The sequence below is a fragment of the Melospiza georgiana genome, chromosome 5 (assembly GCF_028018845.1).
Source record: "Melospiza georgiana isolate bMelGeo1 chromosome 5, bMelGeo1.pri, whole genome shotgun sequence".
In the NCBI taxonomy this organism is placed as follows: Eukaryota; Metazoa; Chordata; class Aves; order Passeriformes; family Passerellidae; genus Melospiza; species Melospiza georgiana.
The window spans coordinates 48,163,004-48,179,207 of record NC_080434.1 but is presented as its reverse complement, the minus strand read 5'-3'; the positions used below and the strand labels follow the sequence as shown (position 1 = coordinate 48,179,207).

The following is a 16,204-nucleotide window of genomic DNA, read 5'->3' as shown; positions in this document are numbered from 1 at the left end:
TCCATATTGCATTTATTTTAGACAAAAAGACAAAACTGAGTATCTGAAGCAAATTCCAAGGGAAATGATGTAGTAGTATCAACTACCAATAATGCAAAAGTAAACATAATTCAGCAAAAGGTTTATTAATATTCTAGAGTAGCTTTTTATAAAGTCTGTTATTAGGTTTTTTACGGGTATCCTTCTAAACAAAAGTAATTTCACTTCAAAACAAAATGTTTGCACCTGCTGTAGTGACATAAACACTGTGGGAGCTTAGTATTACCATTTTGTGTTTCAGCTATTGAAGTTTGTTCTCCTGCTTTGCAAAATATTAGCAAATCCATCAAATGCTCTTTTCCTCTTAACAAAAAACTGGTCCTGTCTCGAATTTGTCTGACTTTTTTGGCTGAGATTTTCACTGGAACTTTGGAAGTGTTCTCCAGTTATTGCAGAGTGGTTCTCCAGTTCTGACAAAGTAGTGTGATCCTTCATCTTGCTGGAATCAGTGCTTTCAGAGATTGTGTTTCCTGTAGGCTTTTGTGGGAAGGAACATGAGCTGTATGGTGTGCTTTCATTGAAGAAACCTTGTGGGATTGAGAAGGAATATGCATCCTCATCACTCTGATCCAGTTGGAAGGGATCATTTTTTGTGAATTCTGACTGTGTTTTCCCAGAACTATGAAGATGCAGCAGAACTGCTGTAGGACTACAAGACTGCTTTTCTTCAGGCAGGCTGTGATTGCTGCTTTCCTGCAATTCTGTGAATCCATCAGAATTTTTCTCATCAGAACCTCCTTGCATTTCATCTGAACAAGCCTGCTTCTCTTGTGGTAGCAAGTCATCTTCCTGTGTAACAAACATGAAATGTTTCTTAGCTGTGTGTTCAGGCAGCAGTTGAAGAGATGATTCTTGGCTGGAATGCAGCAGCGATGGTTTTCTTACAACCTCATTCAAACTAGTATCAATGGGAGCAAAAATAAAGCCTTTGTCCTCAGATGTACTCGTGTTTCTTTGTAATGTAATGTCTGCTTCACCATGATTCTTTTCAGGGGAGTTCCTGGCTGTGTGCTCATCTGTGCTTCCTGCTGGTGCATTTCCTTTTTGTTCTGTGTGACTGAAGGTGGGAGAATGCTGTTCTCTGGGAAACAGAGAAAGCTGCAGTTCATCCTCTTCAGAAGTTTTTTCTGTGTCATATGTGGGGAAAGGTTTTGACTTAAATACCCTGTTACAAAAATCTGTACTTTGATTGTGGAGAGAATCAGAAATAGAGTTTTCTTCTGTTGACTCTGCCTTAATGTCTGCTTCACCATGATTCTTTTCAGGGGAATTCCTGGTTATGTGCTCATCTGTGCTTTCTGCTGGTGCATTTTCTTTTTGTTCTGTGTGACTGAAGGTGGGAGAATGCTGTTCTCTGGGAAACAGAGAAAGCTGCAGTTCATCCTCTTCAGAAGTTTTCTCTGTCTCATATTTGGGAAAAGCTTTTAATTTAGGTACCGTGTTACCAAAATCTGTACTTTGATTGTGGAAAGAATCAGAAATAGTGGACTCTGCATTAATCTCTGTTTCACCATGACTCTTTCCAGGGGAGTTCCTGGCTGTGTGCTCATCTGTGCTTCCTGCTGGTGCATTTTCTTTTTGTTCTGTGTGACTGAAGGTGGGAGAATATTGTGGTACTCTGGGAAGCAGAGAAAGCTGCAGTTCATCCTCTTCAGAAGTTTTCTCTGTCTCATATCTGGGAAAAGGTTTTAATTTAAGTACCATGTTACCAAAATCTGTACTTTGATTGTGGAGAGAATCAGAAATAGAGTTTTCTTCTGTTGACTCTGCATTAGTAAAATAATCAAATGTAACTGGAATTTCTTGACTTGAAGAACTAACTGTATCTGGATCTGACACGGTCACGTGGCCACTGCTTTTATCGGTGTAAGTGGATGCTGTTTCCTGCATGGTGGTGTCTGATCCATAATTAATAGTGGTTTCAAAATAGGCACTGTTCTCATCTTCATTTTTCCCAGTCTGCTGAAGTTCAGCAGTATTGTTTGGAGACTCTGGTGGTGTTACAAATTTCTCAGTTCCACTGTCTGTATTGGCTTCATCTAGAGGTGACTGACACACTGGCAGGTTGTCACTGACACCAGGGTGTTCCACTTCAAAGTCTGCTAAAGAGCTACAGTCACTCATTGTGAATGGAGTCCCTTCAGCTGAAGAACTGTCACCAAATATATCAGCTGCAGCATCTTTTTCATCTGAATGTATCCTTTTACAGTCATGGTCTGTCGTGGGAAAGTTGTCTATTGTTTCATAGATGTCTAGCTTCTCAATATCTGCATCTCTTCTGAAGCTACTGGGTGAAATAAAATCTCCAACATCACTAGGTATATTTTTGTTGCCATTTAGACAAAGTTGTTCTTCACAGCTTTGCCTTCCCTGCATAAATTTTCTAGTGTGCCTGGGTTTTTTATGTGAAAGAGCACCTTTTCTTTCTGGAGAATCTGGTGTAGCTTTTGTGATCTCAGAGTGCAGCAGACCAGAGTTATTTCTTACTTTGCTGTTTGGTGTTATTTCGTTGCTGTTTTCGTAATCCGTCCTTACAAAAAACAGTCCAGTATCATAAACATTTATGCTTTCATTACTGTCAGTACTAGTTTGGGCTTTTGAAAACACTGGCATTTTCTTCATGTTCATCTCAGTATTGCTTTGTTTCTTGTACTCTGCTTTGGGATTTGGTGAATGTACACCACTGCCAGTGACATTTTCATACACAGTAGAAGCTTCTGTAGGGAAAGTCCATGTGTTTCTTAAAGAATTCTTATCACAATTGAACGTATTACGCTGCATATTTGTTGGCTTGCTTGCAGAAGAGTCTCTGCTCAAGGTTTCATCTGAAAAAGCTTGGTTAGAATACGTGTGTTCTGAACCTGAATTTTTGTTCCTGCGCATGAGTCTCCACAGCCTCTCCAGGTAGGGTCTAGCAAAAGCACCCAGACAAAAAGCACAAACAAATGTAATGACCACAGAGAGTGAGACAGCCAGTGCAAAGTTTGGCTCTGTATTTTTCTCTCTAAAAAGGGTGTCCCTGGTTTTTCTAACCAAAAATGCTGACACTCCTTCTTTCACCTCTATATTGTAAATCAGATATTTCTCTTTTGTTGTATTAAAAAGACACAAATATAATCCTTCAGCAGTTTTATCAGCATTGTATATCACTAAATTATTCATTTTATCCAGTGTCATATGAGGAAGACTGTGCGTTTTGGAAATTCTGCCCTTAGGTGTCCACCAAGAGACTCCATTGCCTGAAATGAAAGAAAATACAAACTCAGTCTTTGTTAAAAGCATAGTATACTTGGGTATATTGTTAAGAATATACTCTGGACTATCTTTCATAATTTTAACAGTTTATTATAAGCCTCATTTTCCTTTTATCCATCCTAAATAATTTTACATGGTATGAAGTGTGTTAAAGCATATTACAGGCCTGTCCCAACTGCCTCCCATCTAAAAACACAGTACATGTGGGGTCTTAATCGTAGACTTTACCAGAAAAATGGTAATGTGAGGAAGGAGGTCACTGAAATAATCTAAGCAAGTTCAGAGTTGTTCTAGAAACACCTCTTGATCTTCCTTGTGGAGGAGACATCTACAGCCAGCTGCTCTGCAGCCTGGCCATGGTCACTGTGTGCAGCTGGGGGATAAAACATCACCTCTTAATTGCCAGTGTTCCAACCACTGTGATTTTCCTGTAGTTCCTCATCTGACTGCAGCAAAAAAAGTCTGTAAATCAAGGGAATTTATACAGACTGAGCAATTGTTCCAAACTTGAGTTTGTGTGGGCCATGGCTGGTTGTTGTCTTTTAGCAATTTGTTTCAAAGTTGCATTTTTGGCTTTGTCTTTGCATCAGCTTTTGCTCCCAGCTGAGTTTTGCTGCAATGCAATGTGTTGATTTAATTCAGGTTTCTGTGACTTTTCTTGTAAACAGAGCAGGTGGCATTTCTGATAGGTCCTGCATATTTTCATTGGGGATGAATTATTCCCAGGGGGAAAGCCTTACCACCTCCAAGTGCTATTAGGCCATTAGAGTTAAACCATTTTGCCTTATGGCACATGGCAAATACACCTTCTGCTCTGAGTTTGGTCTTAGTTTTCCATCTGCATAGTAAGACTTGGCTCTTTAGATTTTGTTGCTTATATTCTCAGTGTTCTCTATTAATTTTAAATGTAAGTGAAGTGTGTGCTACAGTGGCTGTACTTCTTTAGAAGAGCTAGAAATCTTTTTCCCTGCAAATAAACCTTCAATTCATTTTGCTGTAACTGAACACTGAAAACTATTGCATCCTGCTTGGTTTTCTACATGCCTCAGAAGTGCCACCCTGCTGTTTGGTCCTTTGTTTCAGTCCAAAATGAGCCAATACATTTGCAATGCATTTCTCACTGAAACATATTTGTATGGAATTTAGCATCACTTTCTCCTTTAATGTAAGGAAGGGGATGAAGACTCAGGAAACCTAACTTTCAAATGTTCCAAGCAGAATGCTACTTTCTAATTAAATATTTTTGCATGTTAAACTGTTATTTTTAAACAGTGTCTTTAGAAAGACACTTTTAAAACCAGATTTATTTGATCATTTTGCATTCTTTTGGATTTTAGCAGCATTTGAATGGAGTGCCTGATTTACGTACCCCTTATGTTGTCCAAGTTACAGGTCAGCACTGATGTGTTCCCTGTTGGGATTGTAGCCCTTTTGAGCAAAACATTGTCCCTGCAGTTTAAATGGAAACTTGAAAGATACAGGAGAGGTTTCTGAGGGTTGTTGGCAGACTTATTGTAGGAAAGGCTCCATTTCTGCCTTGTGGAGTCAAAGACAAAATGAAAGAATTCTTTAAAAGCATTTAGCCTGCAGTTAAATATCCAGGCATTCTTTGAGAAATACACTTCCAGTTGAAAAAAGTTCAAACTGACTAGTATCTGTGGTAGAGGGATTGTCAGAGCATTTTCACGGAGATCCACGACCTATTTGGAAACAACACAGAATTAATTTGATAAGGCTTACAGTGGAATTCTTATTGCAACATCTTACAACAGTGTTTCAGTGTACAGGCAATTATGATTTCTGTGAATCTGCTTAGGATTTCAGTAATATTCTAAGCTTTTTAATATAGATGAAAAGTTTAAATGGTAGTGTTTAGATTTCTCCCATTGTAGACTTACCTCTGTGTAAATAGGGAGCTGCAGAGCTCTTGCCATGGAAGGGATGGGGGTAGAAAAGGACATGTATTGTTATGGATTGGTTTGTGGCATAGAGAAATTGTGATTTTATGGTTATATCTATTACATTTCAGCATGTGTGTTTTCCTACGTATAAAAAGGAAATATATAAAATATTATTTTCACCATTTTCTCTAGTTTCTAAATTCTACACTAGTATTATAATCAGAACCATATAATCATGCTGAATAGTTGGTAAATAATACCTTTAATGATTACCATAAAATATTGAAACAGCTGTATTGCTTAACAACCTGTAATTTGTTGAGATCTCTGAAGGCATCTGGATGAATTTTAGTTATCTTGTTATTTCGCAGGTCAATGTCCTTCAGCTGTGAGCAGTTCTGAAAATCCTTTGGGTCAATCTGTTCTATGGCATTGGATGACATATGGACAGTTTGTAAAGACTGCAGGAGGCCTAGCCCTAGAAGAAAAAAATCCCTATTTTACATTTCATATTCTTGTTTTCTAAACTGCATCAAGTGTCTTTATAAAATTCTTTGCCACAAAATTCCTTCCATTCCTCACTATTGCAATGAGTGGCTGCAGCCTTTGTGTTATGCCTTTCCTAGTCAAGGGTGTCACATTCTAAAAGCTGCATAGCATCCACAGCTGGCACATTGAAACATTCACAGTCAACGGATGTCTTAAAAATAAAAGCCATAGCTTTCATAAAAGCCACTAGCGTTTCTTTGTGCTATCACAATGATTCTGACTTTGTACTTTGAGCAAGCTTCTCTGGAGAACTGGAGGTAGGAGAGGAGTGTGAAAAGGCTAGAGTATATTGAGTTGACAAGATCCAAATATGCTAATTGCAAGTAAAAGATAGAGATGCAAAAGGTGATACAGTATCTCCTATCCACTTGCATGTGCATTTTCATGGGAGTTTTTCATATGGGGAATTACTTGAACTGTATTTCTAGAATGTAAAACCAAATGAAAACAAAACCATGTTGTTGTCTGTGCCTATCTGCCTGTGAATTATGAAGAATGACAGTAAATTCTTCAGTGTATCCCAGCTACAGTGACATCCACCTTGCATAAGGAACACTTTTGTTTGCTGGAGACACCTAATTGTTTTAAGGTGCTGTGAAGGCAGCCCCTGAAGCTCCAGCCTGCAGGGTCCAGTGGAAAGGCCGGCCCTTGAACACTCAGCATGCCCACTGATATTCAACACCACAGTGCCACTCTGAAGGGATTTTTGATCATACACTATTGTTGAGAAGCTACTGGTTCTTAACAATTTTGCCCTTGGTGTCACCTTGTTTTCCAGAAACCTGTTTTCTCAGACAGCAGTTCTGTTTGCTGAGTAACTGATCTTTGGGTTTATTGTGAAAAGCAGAGAGGATGATTCATTCCTGGTATAAAACTAGAGGTGGGTGATAGGAAAGGCATGCAGAAGTTCTGGCACTTCATAAATTCATCAGTGTACCTACATGAGGAATTGTACTGTGGCTACTTCCCTGAATTTAAGTTTGTGCCAAAAATATACACTGGTATGGCAGCAGTGGGCAGCAGCCTTACTCCTGGGGGGAGGGTTTTTCTGTGGGAAACCTCTGGTATAGACCTGCATATTGTGTTTTCTTTCCAGAGCTTAAACCTCAGAATTTTAGTGAAGTACTTTGGACAAGAATAAGGTTCTGAACATGTATTTAAATGAATATAGGATTTAAGTATAACTTGAAATATGGTGGTACCATGCATAGCAATTTGAACTTAAAAAACCGAGTCTCTTATAGAAGAGGATTGATCTGTCTGACCTTCTGAGGCATCCTATAATGGGCAGTCATATTTATCTAAATCCAACAAAATATTTTTTGAAATATTAAATGAAATGGGTTTCCTGTGTGCCAGAGAATTATTTAATAGCAGAAAAGGAGAAAAACTGAACTTTCATGATCCTGTGTAGGGGCAAATATATTATCTTTGTGTGACTTTGTGGGATAAGTGGCATTTTTGTTTGTCATCACTTGTCCTCCTGTATTTTCAAACTCACATTAATTTGATGGTGTTATCAGACATCAATAAATTCTACATATTGTATAGGACAGGGCTGCTCATCTGGTAGCTTCTGCTTCGTTTAAACTGTTTGGTCACTGTGACCCATCCCTGGATGAGGCTGAGCTGCCCAGCATAGTTCAGTGACCAGCAAAGCCTTTCTCAAAGTCTCTTGAAGCCTTGCAGCCCTCTCCTGTTACTCGCTGTGACTGAGTATTAACCAACACTAAGCAAAATTGTTAGTAATAAACAAAATATGTTTTCCTGTCTCTGAAATACCCAAACTGCAGGAAGTTTAATTTAAGAGTGTTGATTTCCTTCTGAAGGGTAGTATGAAATTAATGACCTGTAATTTTTTTGGTGTTAAAGTCCATGACTGGGATGTGGAGGCTGGTAGCTTTCCAAAGATCCATACTCCCCCTTTCTATACAACAAGTAAGAATACTGCTTGGGCTCTTAAAGGATAAAACTGGTTGTATTTGACTGCTGTTAATGCAGTACAGTTGCTAACACTGTAATAAAAAACCTAACAAAGTAAACAAACAACCGATTTACTTCCGCCTCTGTATTTGCCAGTGGAACTTCCCCTCACCTGAAGTATAATAAAATGAGAAAGTCACAGTCTGGATTCAGTAAGATGTATGAATTATATCCAAAGCCAACCTACCCCTTGGGAATCAAGTCTTTAAAGATTTTTTAAATGCTTACCTCTTGGAACCGTATTAAGATTATTTCTTTCAAGTGACAATACTTTCAAAGCAGGCAGGAGATGATCAACCATGCTGTAGTTTTTGGACCCGTGTGCAGGTGCAGGCATTTCCAGTGTGAGGGTGTGGATGGCATTACCACTGAGGTTTAGAGTTTCTAAATTGGGTAAATTTGTACAAGTAGTTAAGGTGAGTTCAGAAATCAGGTTGTTACTGAGATTCAGGTGTTTTAGCATCCACTCTTCATTTCTTCCATCAGAGCACTCAAAAGTTTTAATATTATTGTAACTCAAATCAGCTGTTAGTGCTGTTTGTGATGTATCTTCTGGAACAGTAGACATTCTGGTAAAAGAGCAATTGAGCAAGAGCTGCCCATCCCACCGGCACTCTGAACGGCGATGTGTAGCAGGAAGGATCCGCTGGGACTTGGCTCCCACTGATCCAGGAAGATGAAAGTAAAGGACCACAGCTATGACATGCAAGTGATAGTTATCCATAGTATCTATATGTAAAATGTAGAATTATGGTTAAATTCAGCACAACAAGGATAGAAAGCATAAAGAGTTTGACGTTAAAAAAAAATCAACACCGAATAACCACAGCATTACCAACATTCTGCCTTGAACATTCAGTTTTGGAGTCTTATTTTTAAAAAGAGCATTCATAAACTGGTAACCTCCCTCCTCCTCCCATCTATCCCAAAAACAATTAGAACCTTTTTTTTCCTTTTCCAGCCTTTTGGTCGAGAAACACAACTTCTTGGGAGCTTGAGATCTAACAACAGTGGAGACTTTTGAACTCTGCTTCAGGTATTGCACACAATTACACTGTGCAAAGTCCACCACGTACAATCTATGACAAACAGGTGTGGAACAATTTTTATCCTTCCAGCTGTCATATCAATAACAAAACCATGTCTTTTTAATGACAAACTATATTCTTACAAATAACACTTCTGGACTGCAGCTGCATCTTAGAATTTACTGTTTTATTTCAAAACAAGCATTTGAAATTCTACTGCCTTTCACCCACTGGAACAACCACCACACTTAGAGATGGTGAGAGCTCTTCACAGGCAAGTTGTTTCAGCATACCCAGTATGGCATTTTACAGAGGCATGTAGAATACACTTTATACATGCAGAATCTTAAGTGCATCTGTGGGACTGAAATAAACAGTGTTCCACTCAATGTTTTAAATACATATAGAAAAATGTACCTTAGGCAGTTAGAAGATAAACAAGTAAATGCTCAACAGAGGCATGTGTGGTACCAACATTTCTCAGACTGTATAATATAAATATAAAATATATTAACAATACATAGTGGCTAGCAAATTTGATAATTTATTTCATTTGGTATTTATGATTGGTTTTGCTACATTTTGACCAAAAAAATCCACACTTCAAAAACAATTCTGCAGATCATGATTTAAGAGTACCTTTGTGACAAATCTTTCAGCTGCACATTGCACACAGTATTTAAAAAAAAAACTTTTGATAATTACAAGAATCCAATACTAGCATATAGCCATGTCAGTGTTAATCAGAGAAGAGCTTTAATATGTTTAACCTACTTGACCAAGGTTAGTATCTGTTATTTTCAACCTGTACTTCAGCTTTGAGGATACTGCTCTTTATATTTTTTAATATGTGTTTGCATTTGTATACATAAAGTGACAAACTTCCATTTGTGAAGAGCATGAGAGTGAAAATTCTAAAAACGTTAGTTCATTTCCTCCTCTTAACTCTAACAGATACTAACTGAGGCACTGCCTAGCAGCAGAGGTGGGTGTAAAGCAGCAAAAAGTGTTTAGTAACTATTAACTCTGATAAAACTATAAGGTCCATGAAGGAAGTATGAAAAATGTTAGTACTTCCCCACAATCTTTAATGTGAGAACTCCATGGTTTTTGCTACATTATATTCTGCTTACTCTGTTTGTCAGAACAGCTCCACTGCTGTCCAGCCCCAAAAATGCAACAACTACTGAGCACCAAAATCTGGTTTGCCTTTGAGCAGTGAGGGAAATACGACTCCTCTGACCTCCCCCATGTGCCATAATGCCTGACTGATGAACACCCCTCCAAAAATCACTTCCACCTATACACATTCTGCATGAGTGCTTACTGCCTGCCACTAAATTCAGAAACTGGGACCTTGGATATTAATTTCTTGTTACAGCAGGAGCTGATTTGTGATTTATGGAATCCTAGGTACTTTGAGCACTGTAAAACGTGGCTAGATAGTTTATCTTCCGATAACAAATAATCAGTTCTGAAGTTAATGTGTAAAACTCACATAATTTTTAGGTAAAGAAGTGCATGCTTATCAAAAAACTTGTCAAAAAGCTGTTACAAAATCACTTTGAGACCTCCAATATTAAGGTTACTTGACGCTACTGCAAAACAAAGCTGTTTTAAACTGAAGAAATACATGGGGTGAGGAAAGAGGGAATCTTATAAATAGCTGGTCTATTTTTAGCACAAAACACCTCACTGTTGCCAAAGCAGTTGGAAGACTCTAATAGGCCCCAGTTCACCATAGTTTCACTGCTGACAAATTCTGGTACACATCTATTTACCCTGATGTCCTACCACCTCATTTATTATTACAGACCTGCAGTTTAACTTCAGAATTTAAAGTTTTGATTTTCTCAGTAATGCATCAGTACTGACATTTATGAGGAAGGAGAGATCTATCTCAGACACTGCTGCAACAGTTATACTCAGATTATTACCTATTGATTATTGGACTCAGACACTATTCACATTAGAACACCCAAGAAAACACTATTTTTGGGTAGTAAGCAAGTTGTAAGTACATTTTTTAAAATGCACTTTTACTATAAACACGTTTTATAAGTACTTCACATAAATTAAGCAACTGCAGAATGCATTAACTGCACAGATAGTATGGAAGTTCAAGCAACACTTCAATAACCACAAGACTACTTCAAAATTCAAGTTAAATTTCCATACTCAGTATTACTTTGCAAATAGTATTTATGATAGCATAATTTTTTAACAACGTGAGAACGAATACATGGCAAAAATAATGTGATATTTTAAAGTGAATCTGCCACTACTCCTCTTAGTACACATCCGGTAAGCCACCTAAGTTTGGGGTAAATCAATGTATCAAAAAGAAAGAAGAGAAAAGTCTGCCACTTCAGCCATCCTAGGAAAATCTATTTCCAACAAGAAGTTGACATTCCTGTGGAAGTACTTGAGACGTAGGACAAAAACCTCCTCTAGAGACAACTGTAGGCAGTAGAGCTGATGCCAAGATCATGTTCTTTACATATATTCTACTGATCCAAATTCAAGAAGGTACTTCAGTATGCATGTACACTGAAAGCTTACAGATTCAGTGCAGATACACTATTGCAGCTAACAGCACAATATCCTAACATTGCTGACCGTAACAGCCTTTCCTTAAAAATACCGTGTAAGAAATGTTAGTATAAACCGCTGTAAAAAAAGAAACCCTGGAAGGCATGCAATTACTTCCTACAGCTCTGTGTAAACACCAAGAGGCCCGTGCCAGGAGCAGCTGTCTCAGTGCGTGGCTCCACAGGGGTTGGCAGAGGTCTGGCAGCCCATGTTGTGCCCGGTGACCTGGACCTTGAAGAGCGTCCCGTCGGCGCACATGCACAGCTTGAAGCGCAGCCAGTTGCCGTTGTTGAACTGATCCCCGTAGGAAGAGCTCGGCAGCCGCGTCGGGCTGACCATCACGCTTCCGTTCAGGATGATGCTGTTTTCCTATTAGGAGAGGAAAAAAAATAAATTGGAGAATTACAACTTCTAATGTAAATAAGGCAGATTGTTTTTGAGAAGGACAAACTGCTTTAATGGATAAGTAACATCTCTAGCATGGCTGTAGAATCAACAATAATAAAAAAGGTATGTGTACAAATGTTTAATTTTTTAATGAAAATTATAGTGATGCCTATGGGTTTCTAGTCAGCAATGTACTTTACTATTCCAGTGGTGGATTGATATGGAGAAAGACAGCAGTAGGGTGAATTTTCATGTTACATTCTTATTAGCAATTGCAGTAAATGTAAAATATGGACATGAAACAGGCAATTGAATTCATACATGAAATTCATTCACACTTGAAAGTGCATATACCGCTATTTTTATCCTTTTTTTCCATCACTCCACATATACTGCCATCTTAATCTCCAAAAATCTTAAAGGAATGCTAGTGAGTCTTACAGCAGCAGCACAGAAGGCAATGCTCTAAACTATATGCACTGCTCGTCTGGCAAAGGTTGTCAACCCTGGTTAAGCTTCCAGAGGAAATTTACTCCCTTTGGTATTGATGTCAATAGCTTAGCTTTAACTGCATAGTAGGTTTTTGGTGTCTTAACAGTAGAAAATCAGTGTTACCTGAAGCTACTCAACCACTACTTAACAGCAAAGTAATAAATCATCTATTTAAATCCTACTAAATATACTGACTTGTATGCATAAGTAAATCATATAAAATTTGAAGCTATATAAAGCTACATCAGTTTACTATCAGCCTAAATTTGAAACTAAGCTGTTAAAAAAATTGCTTCAATTTGAAGTACTTACTGCTTTAAGTTCCATGTTTCCACCCATTCGAAACTCAATTGTCTTGCCTGTGATGAAAACACCTTCATTCCCCCGGACAATGGCACGACCATCAACCTTTATGTTTAGATCACTGGTTGCATTGCTGGTAATCTAAGAACACAACCAAAATAACTGTATTATGGATTAGTGAAAATGTGCCACTTGTGTTTGTCTGAGTAACTTTAATTACCCTGAAAGCAGTGCTGTGCAATTTAATAAAAAAACTTGAATTTCCCTTCTGCCCACTAGCTTCAGCATATTTGTTATTTTCCATGGTGAATTTCAAAACAGAATTTTGGAAGGTATGTGAAATTAATTTTTTGTATAAAGATAACAATTCATATGACAATTTTATGGGATACACAGCTAACACTTGTACCAAATATCGGCTTCCTGCTAAAACAGATTATGTAAATTTAACCCTCTGTTTTCACTGAATCTGTTCCTCCTATCTATTTATAGTTGTGTGTGTTTTTTCTGCAACAGGGTTGCTCAGTGCTTCCAAAGGCACACTCAACCCCCTATAAAACCACTAACTCTACTCTTACACAAACAAACAATGGGCTGTATTCTCATTACTTACAAAAAATAAGAAACATACCCTCTCTGTAGAGGCCTTTTGTACATTCAAGATTTTAACTCCATTTGGCAGATGAAACTCATGAGTTTCATAGTCGGTGCTGAACAAAGTATTTTGTGTTCGTGGGTCAACAAATTCCATGCCAATATCACTGGTGATAGAAGTTTTGTCTTTTTCCACGCTAAGCTTGGTTGTTCCTTGCTGAAAGACAATCTTCAGAAACAAAGGCATGAATTTAATGATGTTTCAAATGTAACATTTATCAGCAGTGTGAGTGTAATTCTCTAGTGTTGCTCACACACTTTCAATTCATGGTATAACTTACAGGCTGATTATTGCCAGTGATCACCAAGTCTTCGTTCCGTCGCCCTCCCACAGTGCTCTTATATAAGGGATGGATAACGCCCATGTCAGACACCTGCTTGAACCGCAGCAAGCCACTCTCGTGGAATTCCATGCTGTCACAACCATTGGGACCAATTCTTATCACTGCCCAGATAACCAGGGTAATCTGAAAGAGAAACACATTTTCAAGGATTATGTTGATTGTTCAATTATTTTATTAATTAGATGTTTTATTTGAACAATTATTAATGCCAGTGTTAAAGTGAGCTTTAAGTGTGAGTTGACTTTAGTTTGTTCCTACTGAAAACATCATAACACATTTAATTATGAAAAGCATTTAAAATTAGTTTTAGACTTACTTGAAATAGTAACTGAAATGATTTATATATATATATTATATATATGAAATAGATATGAAATATTAAATCACATCCATACTTACATATTTTTTCTGTTTAAGGGTAATAATTAATTAAACAAATTTCCTGAACAGTTCAGCTTGGTATATATATATATATATATAACATGTTGAACTGCAAGAATGCATCCTCCCAGATGGATGTGCAATTATGAAAAATAATTTGTTACTTCTCATTGAACATGCAATAAAAATGTGATGATTAGAACAACGAAGCTTTAAAGTACAGTGGCTTGTTAATTTTGAATGTTCACATACAGTTCTGTAACATAAAATATAACCATGTTTTATATGCCATATAATCCTGAATGCATATGTACTAATAACACTTCTCATGAGGTGACCATTAAATACTCATGCCTGAACTTACACCATTCTTCCATCTAACCTTGCTCAGACTAAAAAAGAACTAAAAAGAGAGAAGAAAAATGAGAATCTCCTTCAGTATGTTTTAAGTCCTCAGCCATACTGGAAACTTTTTTCTACTGAACTGTCAAAATGAAATATGACCTAATGTTGCTCACACTATAGCTATTATACTCACAATCAGATTGATGACAGCCAAAATAAAAAGAACAACAATCACACATATGGCCAAGTTGCCTTTCCTGCCACGTAACCCTGTCTTATGGAGACGGTCTTCATCAATTGGGATGTATCCTGCTTTGAAGTTACTGTTGTGCTCCTTATTAACATTCCTGCGTTCCACAGCCTTCTCTCGCATAGACTTCTTCACCGGGCCGTTAGAGCTTTGCTGTAACACAAGGCACTGGTCAGCTTTAAAAGGCATGCAAATTAGCTACAATGGCACACACATATGTATGCAAAAAATGTAAATTGACTAGTGGGATATATTGGATATTACGTTCAGCATTAGATTTAAGTCTGGCACCCAGCTGTCAGAATAAGCGCTTAGAACCACAGCAACCTCTGCTAGCACAATGACTTAAGTTTAAAATCCAGATACGTTCAGACAATGTATGGCTTTATATCTCATTTTTATTATGGCAGATAGGAATTATTAATTATATTGTTACAGTTAATAAACTAAAACCAGCTACCAAGAAATTAATTACCTCTCAGGGTATTGTTTACTTCTCAGGGATGATAGAGGACATAACTGGCAGGTCATCTGCCAATACACAGGATTTTAGTTGTGCTCATATGTGATAGACACCCAGTGACTATTCAAAAAGAGTAGTGGATACAGTTTTTAAATTAGTTTGACAGCACAGGGTTTGTGTTCAGCTCCGGTTGCTTGCATGCAGCATTGATAAAGATACTGTGAGGCCTCAAACCTGGCATGGGGCACTTGGCCAGAGTAGCTTTCTTGTAATAATCTGAAGTTATGAGATTGTAAGGGATATCCTGTCAACGTAACAAAGTAATAGAGGAAACTCTTGTAGGTATTCATAGTAAAAATAAACCTTTAATGTATTTTCGTAGCTGTTCAAAATTTTGTTCCACTTCCCTTGAATGGAAAGGTTTGTTATTTAGGGATTCACATCTTCAAAGAAGGAATTTGATCTTTCGGATGGAATTAAGTTTGTTCACTTGAAATGAACCCTAAAACTACTCCTTAAGTAACTACACTTGCACATATCCACACTGATGCAACGAGTAACAACACCGTATTTTCTTCTGCAGTTGAAGAACTATTAAGAGATTGTGTTGACAAAGGTGCTTGACCTGGACGAGTCTGTGGAGGCTTCGCTGCCTCGGAGATGTCCTGGACTCCCTGTGACCCTGCCGAGCCCACAGGAGCTGCGGAGCCCCGCAGGCACCCACGGCTGCCTCCCGCCCCCTGGGCAGCGCCAAGCGCCCCGACAGGCGCGGCGGCGGCGTCCGCGCACCGCTCCAACGCCAGGCGCCTCACACAGGGCACAAAGTATTTCTGTCTGTCACACACCCACGCCTGCGGGCAGGACGGCGCCGCTCCGGGCCCCGCCCGGACAGCAGGCTCGGGCCGTCTCTCCCCGAGCCCGTCCCGTCCGAACACTGTCCGGGCACAAGGCGGGAAGGGCCGCCCGAGCGCCGTTTCTCCCCTCCCCAGCCGGAGCACTCCGGCACCACACCAGCCTCGCCCACCGCGGAGAAAATGGCGCCCCCGCCCGCGCTTCCCCTCCGCGAGCAGCACCCCCGGCCGGACCGCCTGCTCCCCGCGGCCCCGCTCCCCCCTGGCCCCGGCGGAGACGGCGCCGCGCCTCGCCGTGCCCGCGTCCCGCTGCGGACGGACCTGCTCGGGGGCGGCCGCCGCCATCTTTCCCCGCCGCCGCCGCCGCTGCGCGGGGCCCGCGAGCGC

At 39.2% G+C, this 16,204-nt stretch overlaps 2 protein-coding genes across 2 annotated transcripts; both read right to left on the bottom strand.

Moving 5' to 3' along the window:
* Positions 1 to 276: 276 nt before the first annotated feature.
* LRRC66 (leucine rich repeat containing 66) lies at positions 277 to 8,451 on the bottom strand. The gene is made up of 5 exons (XM_058024888.1): positions 7,956 to 8,451; positions 5,504 to 5,673; positions 4,664 to 4,994; positions 1,596 to 3,278; positions 277 to 1,064 (listed from the first exon to the last, which is right to left on the bottom strand). Exons 1-5 carry the CDS (start codon positions 8,449 to 8,451, stop codon positions 277 to 279), a joined length of 3,468 nt encoding a protein of 1,155 aa, XP_057880871.1.
* A 472-nt stretch (positions 8,452 to 8,923) lies between these two features.
* On the bottom strand, positions 8,924 to 16,204 carry SGCB (sarcoglycan beta). Its single transcript, XM_058024224.1, has 6 exons — positions 16,139 to 16,204; positions 14,447 to 14,656; positions 13,465 to 13,650; positions 13,161 to 13,352; positions 12,539 to 12,670; positions 8,924 to 11,716 (listed from the first exon to the last, which is right to left on the bottom strand). Exons 1-6 carry the CDS (start codon positions 16,160 to 16,162, stop codon positions 11,513 to 11,515), a joined length of 948 nt encoding a protein of 315 aa, XP_057880207.1. The 5' UTR covers positions 16,163 to 16,204; the 3' UTR covers positions 8,924 to 11,512.

Coding starts and splice junctions, on each gene's coding strand:
- LRRC66 (XM_058024888.1), bottom strand. CDS start 8,451: ATGGATAACTATCACTTGCATGTCATAGCTGTGGTCCTTTACTTTCAT. Junction 4,995..5,503: donor GAGATCTCAACAAATTACAG/GTTGTTAAGCAA, acceptor GTTTCCAAATAG/GTCGTGGATCTCCGTGAAAA. Junction 3,279..4,663: donor TAACTTGGACAACATAAGGG/GTACGTAAATCA, acceptor CTTTCATTTCAG/GCAATGGAGTCTCTTGGTGG.
- SGCB (XM_058024224.1), bottom strand. CDS start 16,162: ATGGCGGCGGCCGCCCCCGAGCAG. Junction 13,651..14,446: donor TGGCTGTCATCAATCTGATT/GTGAGTATAATA, acceptor TTTCTCTTTCAG/ATTACCCTGGTTATCTGGGC. Junction 11,717..12,538: donor GAAACATGGAACTTAAAGCA/GTAAGTACTTCA, acceptor CTCTCCTAATAG/GAAAACAGCATCATCCTGAA.